Source organism: Rhea americana, unplaced genomic scaffold, assembly GCF_003343005.1.
Source record: "Rhea americana isolate MKP2758 unplaced genomic scaffold, rheAme1 scaffold_10, whole genome shotgun sequence".
Classification (NCBI taxonomy): domain Eukaryota; kingdom Metazoa; phylum Chordata; class Aves; order Rheiformes; family Rheidae; genus Rhea; species Rhea americana.
Window position 1 is genome coordinate 3,975,529 of NW_028185039.1, and position 17,848 is coordinate 3,993,376.

At 35.9% G+C, this 17,848-nt stretch overlaps 1 protein-coding gene across 2 annotated transcripts; it reads left to right on the forward strand.

Moving 5' to 3' along the window:
* USP42 (ubiquitin specific peptidase 42) lies at nucleotides 1–17,461 on the forward strand. 2 transcript variants are annotated; one of them, XM_085301833.1, is made up of 18 exons: nucleotides 1–1,183; nucleotides 1,983–2,183; nucleotides 3,315–3,425; nucleotides 3,602–3,704; nucleotides 3,870–3,937; nucleotides 4,098–4,168; nucleotides 4,720–4,802; nucleotides 6,631–6,742; nucleotides 7,207–7,347; nucleotides 7,561–7,661; nucleotides 8,106–8,244; nucleotides 8,946–9,683; nucleotides 10,052–10,140; nucleotides 10,817–12,319; nucleotides 12,808–13,100; nucleotides 13,662–13,744; nucleotides 14,442–14,484; nucleotides 15,939–17,461. In XM_085301833.1, the coding sequence occupies exons 1-18, from the start codon at nucleotides 955–957 to the stop codon at nucleotides 15,977–15,979; spliced, it is 4,149 nt and encodes a 1,382-aa protein (XP_085157959.1). In that variant the 5' UTR covers nucleotides 1–954; the 3' UTR covers nucleotides 15,980–17,461. The 2 variants fall into 2 exon arrangements, with proteins under 2 accessions (XP_085157959.1, XP_085157965.1); XM_085301839.1 differs by lacking the exons at nucleotides 13,662–13,744; nucleotides 14,442–14,484.
* Nucleotides 17,462–17,848: the final 387 nt, after the last annotated feature.

Genomic DNA, 17,848 nt, shown 5'->3' on the forward strand with positions numbered 1-17,848 from the left:
AAGTAGAAAAAGAGATACTTTTCAGTCTAATTTTTCAGATTTTCAGTAAGAGTTTTAAGTGTGGTAGGTGCAAAATATTGAAAGTATTGCTGCCAAAAATATCCAGACAAATATTTCTTGGAAGGGCAGAAGAAACTCAGGCAGAAATAAGTTTACAACCCTTTTGTTACTCTCCTTCCCCAAGATTTCTCTGAGATACCCCATCCTCYGAGTTCTTGAGTGTAGGAAGGAATTTCTGGGAGTGCAAAGCTGGGCTGAACTGCTCCTTCAGGACCTCACTGAGCCGGGGCTTGAATGTGCCGCTGCTTGCTGCTCCTATGGGCCTGGAAGAAGGGACCTCATGATACAGGCTGAATAGACCTCACAAATAAACTTARTATCACAAACTGATGTTAAAGTTGTGTTTAAAAAATATGCACACYATAGAATGACAAGAAACCCATTGCAACTGATGCAGTAGAAAGTGAGATAGAAAATGAACATTGGAAAGGAAGTGATTAAAGCACCGGCCAAATGCAGGTAACTTTGTATATACAAAACAGAATAGTGATGGCTGTAAGTTAGGAGTGTTCTGTTACTAGCACTGTCAATGAATAAAGAATTGATCCCCTTCAGAGAATGTCGTGTGTATTTTTGTGTTGTAAGAAACGACTTCAAMATTTTTGTGGATTAAAATCCTGTGAAATAAATGCCATGAGTTGTACCGTTCCAGTGCTACAGAAGTTAAAAGTAACTGCTCCAGTTTTGGTGGAAAACGCTGTGTGTTTAGTTTCTGTTAGGGTTTTTTGGGGGTGGTGGTGGAAGGTCTTTTTAATCATTCAGATCAGCTATTCAGTTCTTAAGATTATTTCTTTGAGATGAAGTCACAGGATTTCTAGTAATCTTTTCTTTCTGGAATGCTTTTTAACATTCTCACATCAACCAGAACTTTCTTCTCTGTTGTAGATATGAACAATGACCATAGTTAACAAGCCAAAATCTTCAAAATCTAAAAAGTCATCATCCAGACGGTCTGGCAAATCAAAGAAACCCCGTACTAAAAAAATGAAGTCACGCACCGCAAATTGGGGTCGGGTACCACCTACAGAAGATCCAAACCAAGTCTCTGTGGACCAAGGACCTGGAGGTGCTATTTATTGTCGATCATCTGAAAAATCTAAACCTTTTGCCCAAAGAGATTTAGGTAACTGTATCTTTTATCGAGCCTTCTTGCCTCTTTACTATTTTTTCTTAAAAAAAAAAAAAAGTCAAAAAAAAGGTCAGCCCTATCCTGCATTCTTACTTGTTGGACTGGTATAAAATGGAACTACACTTGTGAATAAAGACCTCAACAGTAGACTTTAGTTTTGTGAATCCCGTAAGACAACTGCAGTGACTAGTGTTGCAAGGTTAATTTTGGTATGTTTACAATCTACTGTGCATTATAAGGATTTTTTCTTTATAATACTCAGACTTAACCAGGTATTTTCTGTTGCACAGAGGAAAAAGGCGTTTTATTGTTGCTATTTGTGATTTTCGTTGATCACAAATCTATGAAAGATAACAGTGCTTGGAAAAAGATCTGATATTAACAGGGTTACCATCTGTGCAAGTTACTTGCATATTTCTGTGTCTTTGTTCTTACACTTATTACCATGTAATTACAAGTATAACTAGTGGCTTAAGTTACAATAAGRGAAAAACAATAATCAAATAAATAATCAAATTAATGAATCTAGATGGAAAGAAACATGGCAAAAGTTACTGCAAATAGACAAGTAGCTTGCAYATTAGAAAAATTAAAACAGGTGAATAAACTATTTTGCAAAACTGTATGTTGACCAGCAAATTTGAATGGCAGCGTTAAGGCTGTCTCTATTATGTTTTTGTGTTATAAATTACAGCTGGTTCTTCTGAGTGCTTAGATATGGAACACTGCTTTTAAAATACCTCCTTTTAAAACAAAATAAAACAATCATTTTTAAAATGTATTTCTCTTGTAGTCATTAATGACGGAATTGCTCCACCACAAAGGATTCTTTTTCCACCTGAGAAGATTTGTATGGATTGGCAGCAAACACAAAGTGTTGGAGTTGGACTCTACAACCTTGGCAATACATGTTTTCTCAATTCTGCTTTACAGTGTTTGACTTACACACCCCCTCTTGCAAATTACATGCTTTCTCTTGAACACACTCAGTCATGTGAGTACTTTTTAACTTTATTTTAAATCTGTTGGACAGCTCTGGAAGTTAAAGAATAGCAGTGACTCTGTGAAGGAAACTCTTAATTTTCCCATTTTACCTGTAGAAGATGGCTTTTAATATTGTATTAACATTGGGTTCAGAATAGCTTATGTAGTGCCTTCATTCATTTAATGCAGCATCCTAAAACTTCAAAGGAAGATCATTTCTTGCTTCATGTGAATAACAAAGTGCATTGGAAAGTAATACATTTAATGAATAGTTGGCATTTAGGTTTCCTGCTGGTAGGAAGATGATAAAATTTCRGCTGTGTTCCTTCACAGCCTAGTTTCCATAATGTACTAGTACTGTGATATACTGTATGTTCACTGTTAAAATATTWWAAAAAAAGAAAAAGAGCTAGACTCATGTGGAATCAAGTAGAAATTTCTGTGGGRCTATATTAAAACTGATTTTTATTATAAATAAAATTCCTTATTTTTCAACTCTTGAGTTTGTGTTTTTTAAATTTTATTTTTATGCTTGGATTTATTTAAGCCTAGTAGCCTCTTCTTATAACCATATATGGATACTTTGAGAAAGGCACCTGTATGCTTTTTAATCTTTCTAGTCTAGTATTTTAGTATGTATTCCCAGAAATTTAATATTATAAGCTCTTTGTATAGAAAAAATCTTTCAGTTAMGGATCCTTTGGAAAAAAGGAGAGTAGAAATACTTGTAGATACATTATTAACCTTTCTTTTCTCCCAAAGGATTCTTATCTCTGTATCACGTAGCTCACCTGACAGCAGTGTGCTGAAAATAACACATGTTCTTTCTTGATGCTGCATCATAATGTCAAATATTGTTCTCATATGTTCTGCAATCTGTAGAACTCAAATTCCTGTCAGCCTGGAGATAATGACTTTGCAATAGCCATTTAGATTTCTCATCAGAAAATGCTTCTTAATAGAGAATTAAAGGGTATTTTTATCCTGTGTCGTTTTATTCATCGCAAGAATCTTGGAATATTGGCACTTCAAGAAAAGAGAATGGAGATTGTACCTATAACCTAAAGATTTTATTTTGTAAGGTTTTCCATAGCTATTTATGTTTTGCTAGGCTGAGATGCTTTCTTCTTTCGCTCTTCAGGTCGTGAACAAGGCTTTTGCATGATGTGCACGATGGAAACTCACATTAACCAGGTCTTGTGTTGCTCTAATGATGCCATCAAACCTACACCTGTCATCAACGACCTTAGACGTAAGTCATTTCAGATGGTTTTATTTTTAGTTATTTTTTAATTTTCCAAGATTGTTTAATGTATATAAACAGTTTTCATAATTTAATTTTAAGTAAGAGAGATTTTAGAAATACAAGTTTTCTAGTTTTCTTTCACTTCTATATGAGATAAATTTCATAAACTTCTATTTTATTAGGAATAGGAAAACATTTCCGTTTCGGCAGTCAGGAAGACGCACATGAGTTCTTACGCTACACCGTTGATGCTATGCAGAAGGCTTGTTTGAATGGAAGTACCAAGTAAGTATAAACAAATTTATCATTAGATGTTTTCTAGCCCTTTTTGCTTCTTTGTTTATTATCATAAATAAAAAATTATGACTCTGGTTTTCATAAAAAGAAAAAGTCTTTGAAGAGTTAACTGTGCCTTGAGTCTTCTGAGCTCTGATTATATTTTATTTCCAGATTAGACAGATCTTCTCAAGCTACCACAGTCATTCATCAAATATTTGGCGGATTTCTAAGATCCAGAGGTACTTTTTAAAAATATTATTACTCTTAGAATTGATCTATGCCTTTTTGTCTGTTTGTGGTAAAACAGCTTATAGTGCAACTAAAATAATGTGTTAATAATTTAAATTTGCACTGTTAATCTACTTTGTGTATTGTTAAGCATTTATATTTTGATTCCAGTAAAGTGCTTGAACTGCAAAGCAGTTTCGGATACCTACGAGGCATTCCTTGATATTACTTTGGATATAAAGGTAAGATGTTCTGTAACTGTGTTTCAAGATTGTAAAGGCATCTGTAGCTCTCTAATATAAACTCAACTTACTTAAGAATGTATGCTATTAACACAAAACAGCTTGGTGGTGGATGGGAAGTGGATTGAAGTTTGTCTATCTGTGGAAGCCATGTAATGGTCCCCACGTATGTGTTGGGTTTGAGTTGGTCAAATAATTATTATCGTATTTATGCACATGATGATGCTGTTATGTTTCACTATTTTGTATGACCTCAATATCTATCTAGTTGTTATACTGATGGTTTATGGTCTCTTTATTTGTGATAATGCATGTGACAGATTTGCTAACTGTCTGTGGTATCACACAATTAAGTTATTTTTATCAAAGTAAAACCATTTTAAAATGAGGTAAATGCTCAATGTACTCTGCTTCCGCTTCCTTCACAGTCTTCACTGGCTCGCAGTAGGTCTCTGCAGTGTGAGCTAGCAAGGTCCTCTTGTAAACTACTAGTAAGTGTTTGGAATTTTGAATTTCCAGTAACTTAGTGCTCTGCTTTCTTACTCATACAGGCAGCTTCATCTGTCACCAGGGCTCTAGAACAATTTGTGAAACCTGAACAGCTGGATGGTGAAAATTGCTATAAATGTAGCAAGTAAGATTATTATTAATTACGTYTTAATACTAGATACTGGTTTAAAGTATTATATGTCTTAGTGCATGAGTTATCTTTTGATTTAATTTAGAAACACAATAATGAGACGCAGCTTTTTTTTAATACAATGAATACACTGAAATAATCCAGATTTTGGAAAATAATACATTTGTTTGCAAGATGTTAATTCTTGTCATTTTGTTTGTATATCCGAAATTATTTGATAAGAAGTGCAGACATTAGGTCACATTAGAATTCTATTTCTAGTATTGTCTCCACTGGGAGTGGTCAATCTTCCAAACTGTGAAGCTGCACACTGCAATATTCATATGGCCAGAAGTTAAAGGCATATCCTATRTGTAGTGGTGAGCTGAAGCAGGGAGCTATGGACAATGAGTTGGAGTGGGAGGCAGTAACAGCTTCCTGAAGTGGTCACTGTGCAACAAAGTTACACTGAGTCTAGATGAATCTGAAGGGGCTCAGTGATAGTTAACACTTAAATGCCTCTGCTGGCTCACTACACAGCCTTCTGCCATGGGTCCGGAATCGTAAAAACTGTGGACTACTGTTGTCTGAAATGAGCCACTGCAAACCTAACCTACCATCAGTGAAAGCATATGGAGTTAAGATATCTTACATGCTGATCTGTATGAACTTCATCCAGCTCATCTGAATTGCATGATATCAGTGGGGTATGATCAGTATAGTCATACTTCAAGCCACAAGTTTCTGTTTCTTTTCGGTGAGCTTAAAAAGAAAGGTCTTGCATGTATGCAATATCTTTTCTATTTCCGGTAAACTATCCTGTTTATTTTTTTCTCTAATTGACTTTATTGACGTTTTCCTTCTGTTTTCTACCATGAAAAGATTGCCTTCTCAAAACTTTGTATCTAATTATAAGTTTCRTAGACTGTTATAAAGCACWRTTTTTTTGTTGTTGTTGTTCATGGCATTATCTATGGGTTTGGATTTTTCTGCCTTGTATTTTGACATCAGAATCTGAAAGGAGACTGTTTAATTCTTTGCACTGATTTTAGCTATCAACAGTATTTTTCTTGATGATGTGAACTGACATATTTCAGTATTAGTCTGTCTTTTTCTGTGATAGTAGTTGAATCTCACTGCTTATCCTGTATATCCTACCTTTGAGTGGACCATGTAACAGATTTACAATTAACTATTAGTTTGGAGGGATTTCAGATGGTTCAATCTCTTTCTAGGCAACCTCAGTACCTGAAGACTTATTACTGTCAAATGTCTTCCTCCTGTAGAATGACTGTTTGCTTTTATTGTTTTTTTGACATTGATAAATGACCCATTTTGGAAATGCTTTGCAGTTTCTAGTCCTGAGCACTAAGGCTTCATTTTTGCAATGCTTTTCGCATTTGTATTCCAGCAGAAGGCTGAAAGAATGTATCCAGGCCATGAGTTGGACATAGCCACTTTTGCATAACTATAAGTGCTACCTTGTGTTACATGATAATGTGCTCTAGGAGAGATTCATGTTCCTGCTACACTATGAGTTGTTGGCAAGCCTTACTTGTTGGCGTAACAAAGATACATTTTCAAACATTTGTTTGGCTATCAAAAGATAATGTTCTAAATCCTTTATTCTTTGTTCTGTAGAGCTGTCCTCTTATATCCTGCTATCTGCTCTGTATTAGCAAACCTGAAATGCAGTGTATGGATTTATGAAAAGAAAAAACATATTATGCAAGTAAATATCATTCAAATAGCATAAGCATGTGTGAGACATGAAAACTAGTTTGACTTTTTTGGGGAAAAGAGAGACACTTTTAAACGACTGTCTGTGCTTCTTTTTTAAAAGGTGTAAAAAGATGGTTCCTGCATCAAAGAGATTTACTATACATCGTTCTTCCAATGTTCTCACAATATCCCTGAAAAGATTTGCAAATTTCACTGGTGGAAAGATCAACAAGGTATATGTACAACTCATCTTCTCAGGGCTTCCTCATCTTCTTGGAACAGGAGACTTCCTAAAGCAAAATACTCGCTTAAATTTTGCTAATGTCAACAAGCAGTAACTATGGACTGTAGATGTCTAAGAAAAATGATGATGATGAACATGATCATCATCAACTATGTCTTATCTTTAGTGTTGTGGTACCAGTAAAGTTTGTGTGTGCCAGTAAGCATACACTCTACTCCTTTAAGAGCGGAAAGAGCGGACTTTGCAGAAAACAGTTTTTGCAACTTAAATTGCTAAGTGTTATCTATGGAAAGACAGATCACTGTTTTTAGTGAGCCATAAAATATATACTTCTAGTATATACTATATGTATAAATATATATATTTCTAGTCTGTGTTTCTAGAAGTGTTTTTCTCAGGCTATTTCATAAGGTATTTCAAGATAGTTTTTGAATCTTCTTGATCTCTCTTTAGGAGGTAAAATATCCTGAATATTTGGATCTTCGAGCTTATATGTCTCAGTCAATTGGAGAACCACTGCTCTATGCCTTATATGCAGTCCTGGTACATAGCGGTGTTAACTGTCATGCAGGACACTATTTCTGCTACATAAAGGTAAATATCAACTTCTCAAACAGGGTAAAAGCTCTACTGACAAAGACAAACTTTAATTAAAATGTTACTGGTAACCACTGTTTTTACGAGAAAAGGTTTTGTTACCTGTTTTGTTGGATTTGTTTTGGTGTGTTCTTTGTTCCGTAGTGGTCTATCTGCTTTCATTTAGAAAGCGTGCAATTCATCTGAAGATCTTGTTGCCTTTATTTGCAGGCTGGTAATGGACTTTGGTACCAGATGAATGATGCCTCTGTAGTCCTTTGTGACATTAAAACAGTTCTCAGTCAGCAAGCTTATTTGCTTTTTTATATCAGGTAATAACAAGTATTAAAATGTGTTTAGAATACCTTTACGTTCTTGTTACTGGTATTTTTCTTCTTCTAAAGTGTTTTTCTTACTGTGCTAGGAAAAAAATTACTGTTTTCATAATTCAGTTCTGCCTGATCTGAAATTCTCCATGTCATTTATTATCTTTCATTGCTTGGTCTTAAACTGCTGCACTTGTGTAAATTGCTACGTATCTCTATCTGTAGCTGGCTAATTTAGAAAAGAGAAGAAAAGTGTGATTTACTGCTCTAAAAGGGACAGACATWGTAGTAAGACCATTAACTAGTTTTCAGTTTGTAGCATTGGTTAAGTCTTCTGTATACAAGTCTTCTGTATCATATAAACTGCTCCTATAGAATTATAGGATGGGATTTAATGCAAGAGTAGGCTAAAAGAACACCTCTAAACTGTAATCACTGTTGTTTCCCAAGGCGCTATGATTTGACACTTGGAGAACGTGCTTTTTACTTACCAGCGCCGTCTTACCCCCGTTCATTCCTTGGTCAGCGRGGGGCTAATAATAAGCAGACTGGATTTATGGGACCACGGCTTCCTCCTCACATGATTAAGGTAATTTTTGGCRGGCAGATAACAGTTTCAAATTGACAGTGGTTTGTTGTTGGTGTTTTTTTTTTCCTTTTAAAACATCTGAGTTTTATTTTTGTTCCTGCACTACAGCTTTCTTTACAGCCCTCATACTATAGCCGGAATCATTCAGATAGTGGCTAATACTAAGCTGTGCAGCCGTGCTACTTCATTACTTTTTTCTTTCAACTCAGCTCCCTAAAGCCCTGAGAAATTCCTAAAGCCTGAGACAGTTTAGGGAGAGCCTATAATGCTTAAATCACTTAAAAACAAAAAAAAACAAAAAAAAACAAAAAAAAAAAAGATTTTTTTTCTAGCAGTATCAGTTTAGCTGAGACAGTGAAACCAAATTGGCTTGCTTCTAAACACTGGAACAATTGTTCTGTAGCTTTCAGGGAATGTTTATGGGGAAAAATATATGTCTATTTGGGAATAGCTTTGATCAGTGTTAAGTTATTTGGATGGAATATTAAAAATGATACTCATTTGGTGCAAATCTGCAGAAAGCCAAATGTCGGAATTAAATACACTTGTTGGACTTGCATATATAGTTAAAGTGGAGTGTTTTTTCTGTGTAGATGTTGAAGCAATATAGAATTATTTAGTGGGAAAGATTTATGTTCTGGAATTTTACATGCTGTGTGTTTGCATATACCCATCTTGCAGTCTCTTCTTTTTAAATACAGAATTCAAGTCGGTTAAATGGAAATGGATCTCTAAAAGAGGATCCCARTACCATTGGTGTCACTCTGAAAAGGCCATCTTCAGCTCCACCAACAGCTTGCGTTCAAAACTGGGCAATTACCAGGCCTTCGATTACTGATCCCTCAAAAAAACAGAAGATCACTATCAGTATTCATAATAAATTGCCTGCACGTCAGACTGTGTCTCAGCCTGACTCTCTTAGCAGTGCTGTGGAGGATGAGGATCTAAGCAAGCCTGTTCCTTCATCCACAATTACAAATTCTTCTGCAGCAGAGTCTACCTCAAATGCATCTACAATGTCAGTTGCTACTAATGTTTCCAAACAAGAAGTTCCTGATGAAATTTTTGTCGAGCCAGCAGTGAATGGAAATCCTAAACTCAGCTCTGATAACACAGTCCCTTACGGTGCAGAATCTTCAGGAAAATCTGAGGAGGAGTCGAAGGGCTTATTTAAAAGGAATTGCAACGTAGTATCTTCTAATGGAATTTTGATTGGAAAGGTAGTCCGTACATTGCAGAATTCCCATTCTTCCTGTCAGAATGCTGAAGAAGAAAGATCCCAGCATGAGCTGCCAAAAAATGATTCATTAAATGGTGCTATTAGTTTAGATAATGAATCTAAAGAAAATGGACTGAAACTTGATGATTCCACTTGCCAAGTACAACCTGTTAAACCTTCAGAGATTTTCTTTTCTAAAACAAATGGATTGCTTGAAACAGTGAGTTGAGTTTGTTTCATCTAGAATTTCTCATATATGATGTATTCAGGAATATTGTAATGTTCCTAATTCAGGTGAAATACTCAGGAAAATACATGGCACAAATTTAGCCATAGTATGTACTGTGCTATTATCCCATTAGAATTTGCAGAGCTGAGCTGATATATTAGGACATGTCAACTTAAGTTTAGCTGAGAAAATACTTAATAAAGTCTATTTTGAGGGGATAGGGGGGTTGTGTTTAAAATGTGGCTAATGCATATCACTCAAAGTGATCTTATTTAACATCTAATGTAGAAATTTTGTGAACAGTATTTTTGTGCAACACATACTGTCTTTATATGTTAACTTCTACATTTTAATTGTAGATGCCTATAGCTTTGCCTCCAGTCCCTCAAGAARTAATCTTAGAATCCCTCACATACAGCCAGTTGAACAGCTTGTCAGAGGAAATAAGGTAAAATGAATATGCTTTGATTAAAATAAGGCTTTATTCAAGTTTATCATGAGTTTACCTCTCTACCAATACCATTTAATTGAAAGATTTAAATCAATACGGAGAATTCCACACTGCATATACAGTGTTATGAACAGAACTAGTGATTAGTGCTGTGCATAATATTCTGATATTTAAAACACGTTGATGCCTCGTGGAAAACCATGGTTCCCATACTGAATGTTTTTCAGTTTTGTTGTGTTGTCTGTAATACTTTCTGTATTCCTCTTTCCCCTTTTTTCACTTCTGGAGATGCATGCATGAATGTAAATTGTAAAGTGTAAATTCCTGCCATCTGCCTTTTCCTGCATTTGGGAGCGAGAGAGGGAAACCTATGTAAACACTTTGTTTTTTACGTTGGGGAAGAGCAAATATGGTGGGTTTGGCTACTGATGTGATTCAGAGCAGCAAGTGGAGAAAGACAAGCAGTTTTTCAGTGCAGTATTTTCAGAAGCAAGAAAAAAAACCTCAGAGCTGAGCAAGGTGTAATAATTAGAAGATAGATTTCTAAAGGGAATGTCTTTCAGAGTTTTCCAGTAGCTGTCAGTTCTCTACTTAACAGGAGTTTACTCTTAATGTTCATCTTGTGGATTGACTTTTTTGGCCAAAGTGACAAATGCATTTTTGTTTTGTGCAGTGTCCYTGGACCTCAAAAATCTTCTGAGAATGATGCTCTTATGGAAACTGTAGTGATGGAAGCACTGTTTGTCTATGAAGAATCCAGRAAGGTTCCTTCTGACTTTAGCTGTGAGGTCGAGAATTTTGTTCAATCAGATTCTGAAACCGTTTCTACCAAAGAAGAAGTTGCTGAAAGTATTGTAACAAAAGCTGATAATGCACATCCCAATATCAACGGCCAGCACAAGGTCAGGAAAAGATCCTTGGATGCTGAAGATGAATTCCTTGGGCAGTGTTTGTCTGAAGACAGTGCAGACAAAGACAAACCAAGAAGATCTAAAGAATCTGAACTCATTTCAAAAGAAAATCCTTTGTACATCAAAGGGTCTCCTGAGACTGAAGAGAAATTAGGACAAACTTCCTCTATAAAGTCTGACATTGAATGTAGTTCTAAAAAACTTGCATCTCTAGATATTACAGATAAATGCCAAGATACAAAAGACATTTCTAATAACTATATAGAAGTACCGCCTGTTAATGACTCTTCAATTACAAAGCTGGATAAAGTTCTGGAGAGTCAATTTTCTCGAGAAAGTGAGGGACTGAATAATAAAAAATGTGAAGAATACAAGCATAGGAAAAAATATAAGAAAAAAATATATGACTCTAAAAAATCTGACAAAGAGCACTACCGAAGAAAGAGAGAACACTCTGATACTGAAGAGAGGGAGAAGCAAAACAGAAGCAAAACAGATGGTCATTCTCACAAGAGGAGGTGCCCTCGCAGTGTGGAAACAAATAAGCAAAATCGTCATAAGCAAGAGTATTGCAATGGAAGCAAGTACAGATCTTCGCATAATGAAAGAAACAGCCCTGATAATGGCAGAAGCTCAGGAAAATATGCTCGCTACAGATCCCGAAGCAGAGGGAGAACAGAACAGGACAGGAATAGGTATTACCATTCCAAAGGAGAGCGAACTTGGAGCAGAGACAGATACTATCAGGATGAACCACGGAGATGGGAAAAATGTAGATACTACAACGATTACTATTCCTCTCATGCACCAAGAGATGGTAGAGAGAGAAAGTTCTCTCATTGTGATAAAGACTTTGACAAATCAAGTCAAGCTTACAACAACAGGTCACATAAGGATTATCATTACAAAAGCAGATGGCTTCACAATTCACTCTCTCGAGAAGAAGATGTGCATCACTTTAGCAGTCACAGAGCAGACTCKCATCATTGTTCAGTACCTCAGCAGCAATCCGAAAAATATTCTCGTGAAAGACATACACTTCCACCTATGTCAGTTCATTCAAATTTTGAGGACTCCTCCCAGAATGATGAAAAAGAAGGAAACAGAAAAAGAAGATACTCTCGTGCAGAGGGGAGTGAAAGCGAAATAGAAAAGAAACGCAGAAAAATAGAGAAAGAGCTTTCAGGTGATCAAAAATTGAAAAAATACAAGAAGGTCAAGAAGAAAAAGAAGTCCAAAGATAAACATCGAGAGAAGGATTACAAGTAAGCAAGGATTACRGCATAATCAGCAATTTTTTCCTAATTCTTTTCTGGTTGTTTCTCATGTCTTCCCCTTTTTCATTGTTTCTAAGTTATTTATATGGCAGAATCTGGCTGGGGATCATGTCATTAGGTCAATCACGTGAAGATAGGAAAGATGTGACTGAACTGTGTTAGAATGTTAGAACTGGACCACATAGTTAGAATCACATCTGCACGCAGTTCTTGATTAGCGTACAACAATTTTTTTTTCCAATCACACATATTCCAGATCTAGCCCTGGGTAATGATTTGTGTACACAGCAGGACCTATTGTCCTTCAATATCTGAGGGCATAAGTTTGCTACACCTAAAGTAAGCTAGAGGTGCAGAAATTACCACAGAGTAGCTGAYATGCTGCAAATCGTCACCTCTGGTAAAATAAATAAGTTTCATATATGCATCAAGTGCCACATCTGTTTTGCTATTATTAACTTGCATGTTTCCTTCAGACTTTATGATTTGGATTTCTCTGTGCTCCACTTTGACAATGACAATCGCAAACGTAAGAAAAAGAAGAAGAAGAAGAAACACATCAGGAAACTGAAAGGCTTCTTGGAATATTTAGATCCTCGTTTCCAGAAAAAAACACGGGAGAAGAAGGAAGAATCCCGTCCTCCAGATGACTATTTATGTGAGCAATACAGAAACCAGGACAGTAAACAACTCTACAAGGAAGGGAAGCCTTCCAGTGCTGGTGAAAGCAAGAAATACAGTTCCGTCTCATCCAACGAGTATATAAAAGGTAAGGGGCCACAGGAAGTACACAGGATTCTTTTTTATTCAAACAGAGAATATTACTTCAAACAGTTTTTAAATGCTTGTATGATACAAATTGCACAGTGTATCATGCCTTCCAGATAGTCTYCATTAATACAAAAAAAGATGATAGGCTGTTTTTTTTTCCCATTTTTGAATGACTGCTAGGAAAGAAGGTCTGAAATATAACAGCAAAGGGCTGAAGGGCAAGTAGTTTTAATTCAATGTGTTGGTTAAGTAAGTGGGAAACCAGCAGGAGAGATGCAAGACGCCACTGGTCTGATTAACCAGTTAATTTTAGGCATCTCTATCTTGAAAATGAATTTCGTAGGTAGAGAGGAGGTTCCTTAGTCACAGTGGGAGATGGTGACACGAAACTCCCAGACTAGAAATGTTAYATTAAAACACCATCTTCCAAAAAAAGACTTCTAGAATAAATTATTTCATTAAAATACTATGCTCAGCTATTTCATAACATAGCAACAGTAGTGACTGCTTATTCAGAGTAACGTAAGTTGGTGATAATGCTGAAATATTTTTGTTTCAGATATAGATCTGCCTTCTCCTAAGCACACTGAATTTGCAGTTATTAACCCTCCAGAGGACGCTTTGCAATTTAACACCTGGAGAGTATGTTAAATTCCTGCTACTGTTTTATTTACTTGTGCTTTTTTCTGGTAGTATAGACTTAAAAATATAGACAAATGGGCTGATGAAACAGCTCTTTCACAGTTTTTAATAAAAAAAATATCAATTTGGTACATCTCTGTATAGAAGAACTAATTAAAAGCTTGAGTGCTTAACTGAACTCATGCTGAACTCTTTGCTGTTGCTTGTCATAGTTCTGACTTGGACTTTCAATAGATAATACAGTTTAAATTTATTATTTTTAGAATTAGGCAATGAAAAAGACTACACRCTGTAATAAAGTCAACATCTAAAATCAAATTTGACAACTTTTTCCCAGGGAATTTTTCTGAAGTGTACTGTAAAATGACTTCTTAGTAAGRTTAGATGACTGTTAGCTGACATGAAGACACAGTCCCAGTTAATCAGATATTTTAATAAACATTTATAATAAGAAGATAAATTGCTCAGTCTTCTAACTTTATTTGATTTACTTATAGGGCTACAGAGATGTACAGATTCAACAAAGCTGTTGAGTTTTTAAAAGCTCAATATCTTTTGAATATAATACAAATATATAATCCAGATATGCTGTACAGGCAAATATCACTACTCTGTAAAATATCAGCTAAATTATTGGCAAGACTACAGTTTTTAAAAGCAAACAAGACCCCCCCAACGATCTATTTTCCTCTTATAGATAACTGAAGTAATCCCTGAAGAAGACAGCTCACTATCCAAAGGCAAGTTTTTATTCTTAGATTTGCTATATTTTATACCTACCCAGAATTTAACAGTTAGTTTAACTGTCAGTGACAGTCCTGCTTATTAATGCTCCAGCTCATCTGAGCATAGAGAACACAGGAATTTCATCTTTTTGCATTACAGCTGAATTCATTTCAACATTTGAGAAGTTTAATYTTGGAATAAATTTTCATTTTCAAAAATTCCTTGTGGTTTCCATGTTGAGGTAAATTACTACAGTCAGACCATTGATTCTTGCACTGAAAAGTTTGCTCGGGACAAAGAGGAAGTGTAGKTGTTGAAAAAACAGCATGATTGTATTTTAGGGCATTTGTGAAAGGAAGTCTGTCAAATACTTGTGTTGTAAATACAGACATTTTTAACGATAAAGCTGTAGAAAGTATCCTGATTATTTTAAGTATTTCTGTTCTAGATGATAAGTCAGGAACAGCAGAGAAGAAAGTGCATCTGGTCTAATACTGTTTTGGCTTTAGCAAGTTTTCTGACCAGCAGATGGCAAACTTGTTTTTTTTTTTTTTCCGAAAACAGTCAAAAGTGTAGGAAGAAGGCAAGTGTTTTACATCCAATAACACAAGTCAGGTGCATTGAGATTACTGGGCTGTGTAAGTGAACGAGATGTTCACAACAGTAATACCCCACTTGCAACACAAGTAGGATAGAATTGGGGCTGTGCAAAGCAATTCTGGTAAGTATAAGAAGTTTAGTATTTCATCATAGCTMAGGATGTTAATTAGCTTTATTCATCCTGTGGAAGGCAAATCTTTAAAAAAGTGTCTCTTAAATAAGATTTTATGAATGACGGGATCTAATTTCAAAAAAAGCTGCTTGGGCCCTGTGTTTTTAGAGAGTATTGAACCTCCCTGATAAGCTACAGACAGACTAGGAACAACTGAGAAGGAATTGTAAGGTTGTGCCTTTTCACCTGGACTCCTGTTACTTTGAGTAAATTAACAAGGATGAAATTGCCTAGTGATAACTTGYGATTTAAGGAAAATCCAAATAGATACGAAAAGGAGCAGCTTTAAAGCAGTTAATTTCCTGCTTTCTTGCATGTTTTTCCTAGCAAGTTACCAAAGGCTTCTGGTTTTGTGAATAAGATTTGGTCAGCTTGACCGTAAGATCATTAGTAAAACGAGAAGGCTGACATGTTAAACCTCGAGGCACAGCTTCAACCATATTTAACTTGACTAAGGCCTACCATCTGCTGTTAACGCAGGTAGCTTTGGCTGAATCTTCTGTACAATGCACCGGTCTTACTGAAATGCAGTCAGCTTTAATGCAAAGGTTTTGGAAGCCTTCCTCTCGCGCCACAGAGCAGATGGAGCTGTGCGCACGTTCATGTCGTCGCCGTTTAGAAATGAAGCCACTGAGCCAGACAGTTTTCTGTTGAATATCATGACGTGGACTGACATAGCTGCCTTTTGTTTTTCAGATGCGGAGTTTACTGATGGAAGCCTTCAATACTCAAACTAAACTTACCATCAAAGCCAACAGCTTATTTACCATCAAAGCCAACAGCTTATTTACCATCAAAACCAACAAACAAACATCATCAAAACAATACTAACCATCAAAACATAAAAATTATCAGAACAGTAAATTTCCATTCAAAACAAAACCCAATCATAAGTGGTGCTTCAGATTTCTGTACAGAATTTTACCATGAAAGAACTTTTTTTTAGTTTTTAACTTGAGACTTTCTTTTTTTAAAATATACTTGTAATCCAAAAGGGTGGAAACTTTCTACAACTGCTGAACATTGTAAATTACCATGTAAATATCTCACTGAAAATAATGCCCTGGAATAGAACATCTCAAATGCTGCTTAATTACAGACTCAGGTTGATTGTGTGTTATTCATGTAATGTTACTCCAAAAGTTAGACATCTGGTGCAAGAGAGACCAGGAAACCACGGAATTATAAAAATTGCAACTGACAGTCTGTATATTTAATTTAAAGACTTATTTAAAATTTCACAAGCTCTCAAATAACTAGAATTTTGCAAGAGCTTCATCTTTTTTCTGTGATGTCTGACACTAGAAACTAATTTACTTCACATTTTTAGTTACATTCAAAATCTGAAGAAAATGGTCTGGTTTTCAACAGTGTGAAACATACTGATCAGAATATACTGTTCTGAATGTATCTCAGACTCTTTGTATACTCTCCCATATGTTTTTATTAYTTTTTTTTATATAGTGTCACTTGTCTTGACTTAGTCTCAGTTGTCTGTTTTGTCCCTCTAAAGTTTCTAGTTACAGACAAATTCGTACTGTGATTTTTATTTTTATTATTAAATGCTATCAAACTGTGATGCACTTATTATTCACTGGTCCTGCATCAGGAGATGAGTGGGGAACCTGTATTAAATACAGTTCATCTGAATAATCTGTCTGGTTTATACAAGCTGTGTTGTTCAGAGATGTCTAAAGTTTGATCTTTGTTTTTTTAAAGATAAAAAGCACTTGCCCCACTGTAAATATATAGCATGTAAAATTTATATAGTATATAAATACAGCAAAGTTAAAATGGATTTTACTTGAGTTTTACTTGAGTTATTTAACATGCAATATGTCATGTGAATTGACAGCTTTCAGAGTGTGTTTGATAATCAAGAAATCAGCTCTTCCTTTCAGTCGTAGGTGAGAAGATGCTGTTGGTGTGACCCAGAGAAGATAAGTAAACTTGGGACGTCAGCTGCCTAGACAAGAATGCAGAAGTCTTTCTCCTTTGAAGTTAAAAGCTTCCAAAAAGGTTGAAAGCTCAGCTGTAGCTTTCCACTGTGTGTGACACTAAGAAAGGAGCAAGGTTAATGTCTTACTAACTACTTCAAGTAATATTTTGGTACATGGAGAACAACGTAAAGCCAAACCATAAGTGTACCCTGCATAATGTTCCTATGGCAACAGTTATGTGACGTTACATAAAGTAACATGACAAAGAAAACGCACACTTTTCCTGTATCTGGCTTTTTTTTCTCTTTTGTCCTTTGGCTCCAGTATTTTGTATCTTGTCTCTTGTCTTATGAATAACTCCAGGCTAAATGTGTAAAAGGACCTGAACTGTGCAGYGCTGTGCTTGGTCGCGTAAGAGCTCCAGCGGCGTAAGCCAGCTAGCGAGCAGCAAGCGGGAGGAGGGCAGCTGAAGCGCCGCCGAAGCGGCCGGGCGCGCTGCAGCGGGGCCGGACAGGGCGGGCAGCGCGACTGCAGCTACCCGAGGAGCAGAGAGTGGATTGTTTCACTCATRTTTCATCGAGACTGAGGGAGGGGAAATAAACAATGAAGTATTTGCTCTGTTTAGGGTGGTTCTTAAGGGACAACCGTTCTTAATGGAGTAAAAAG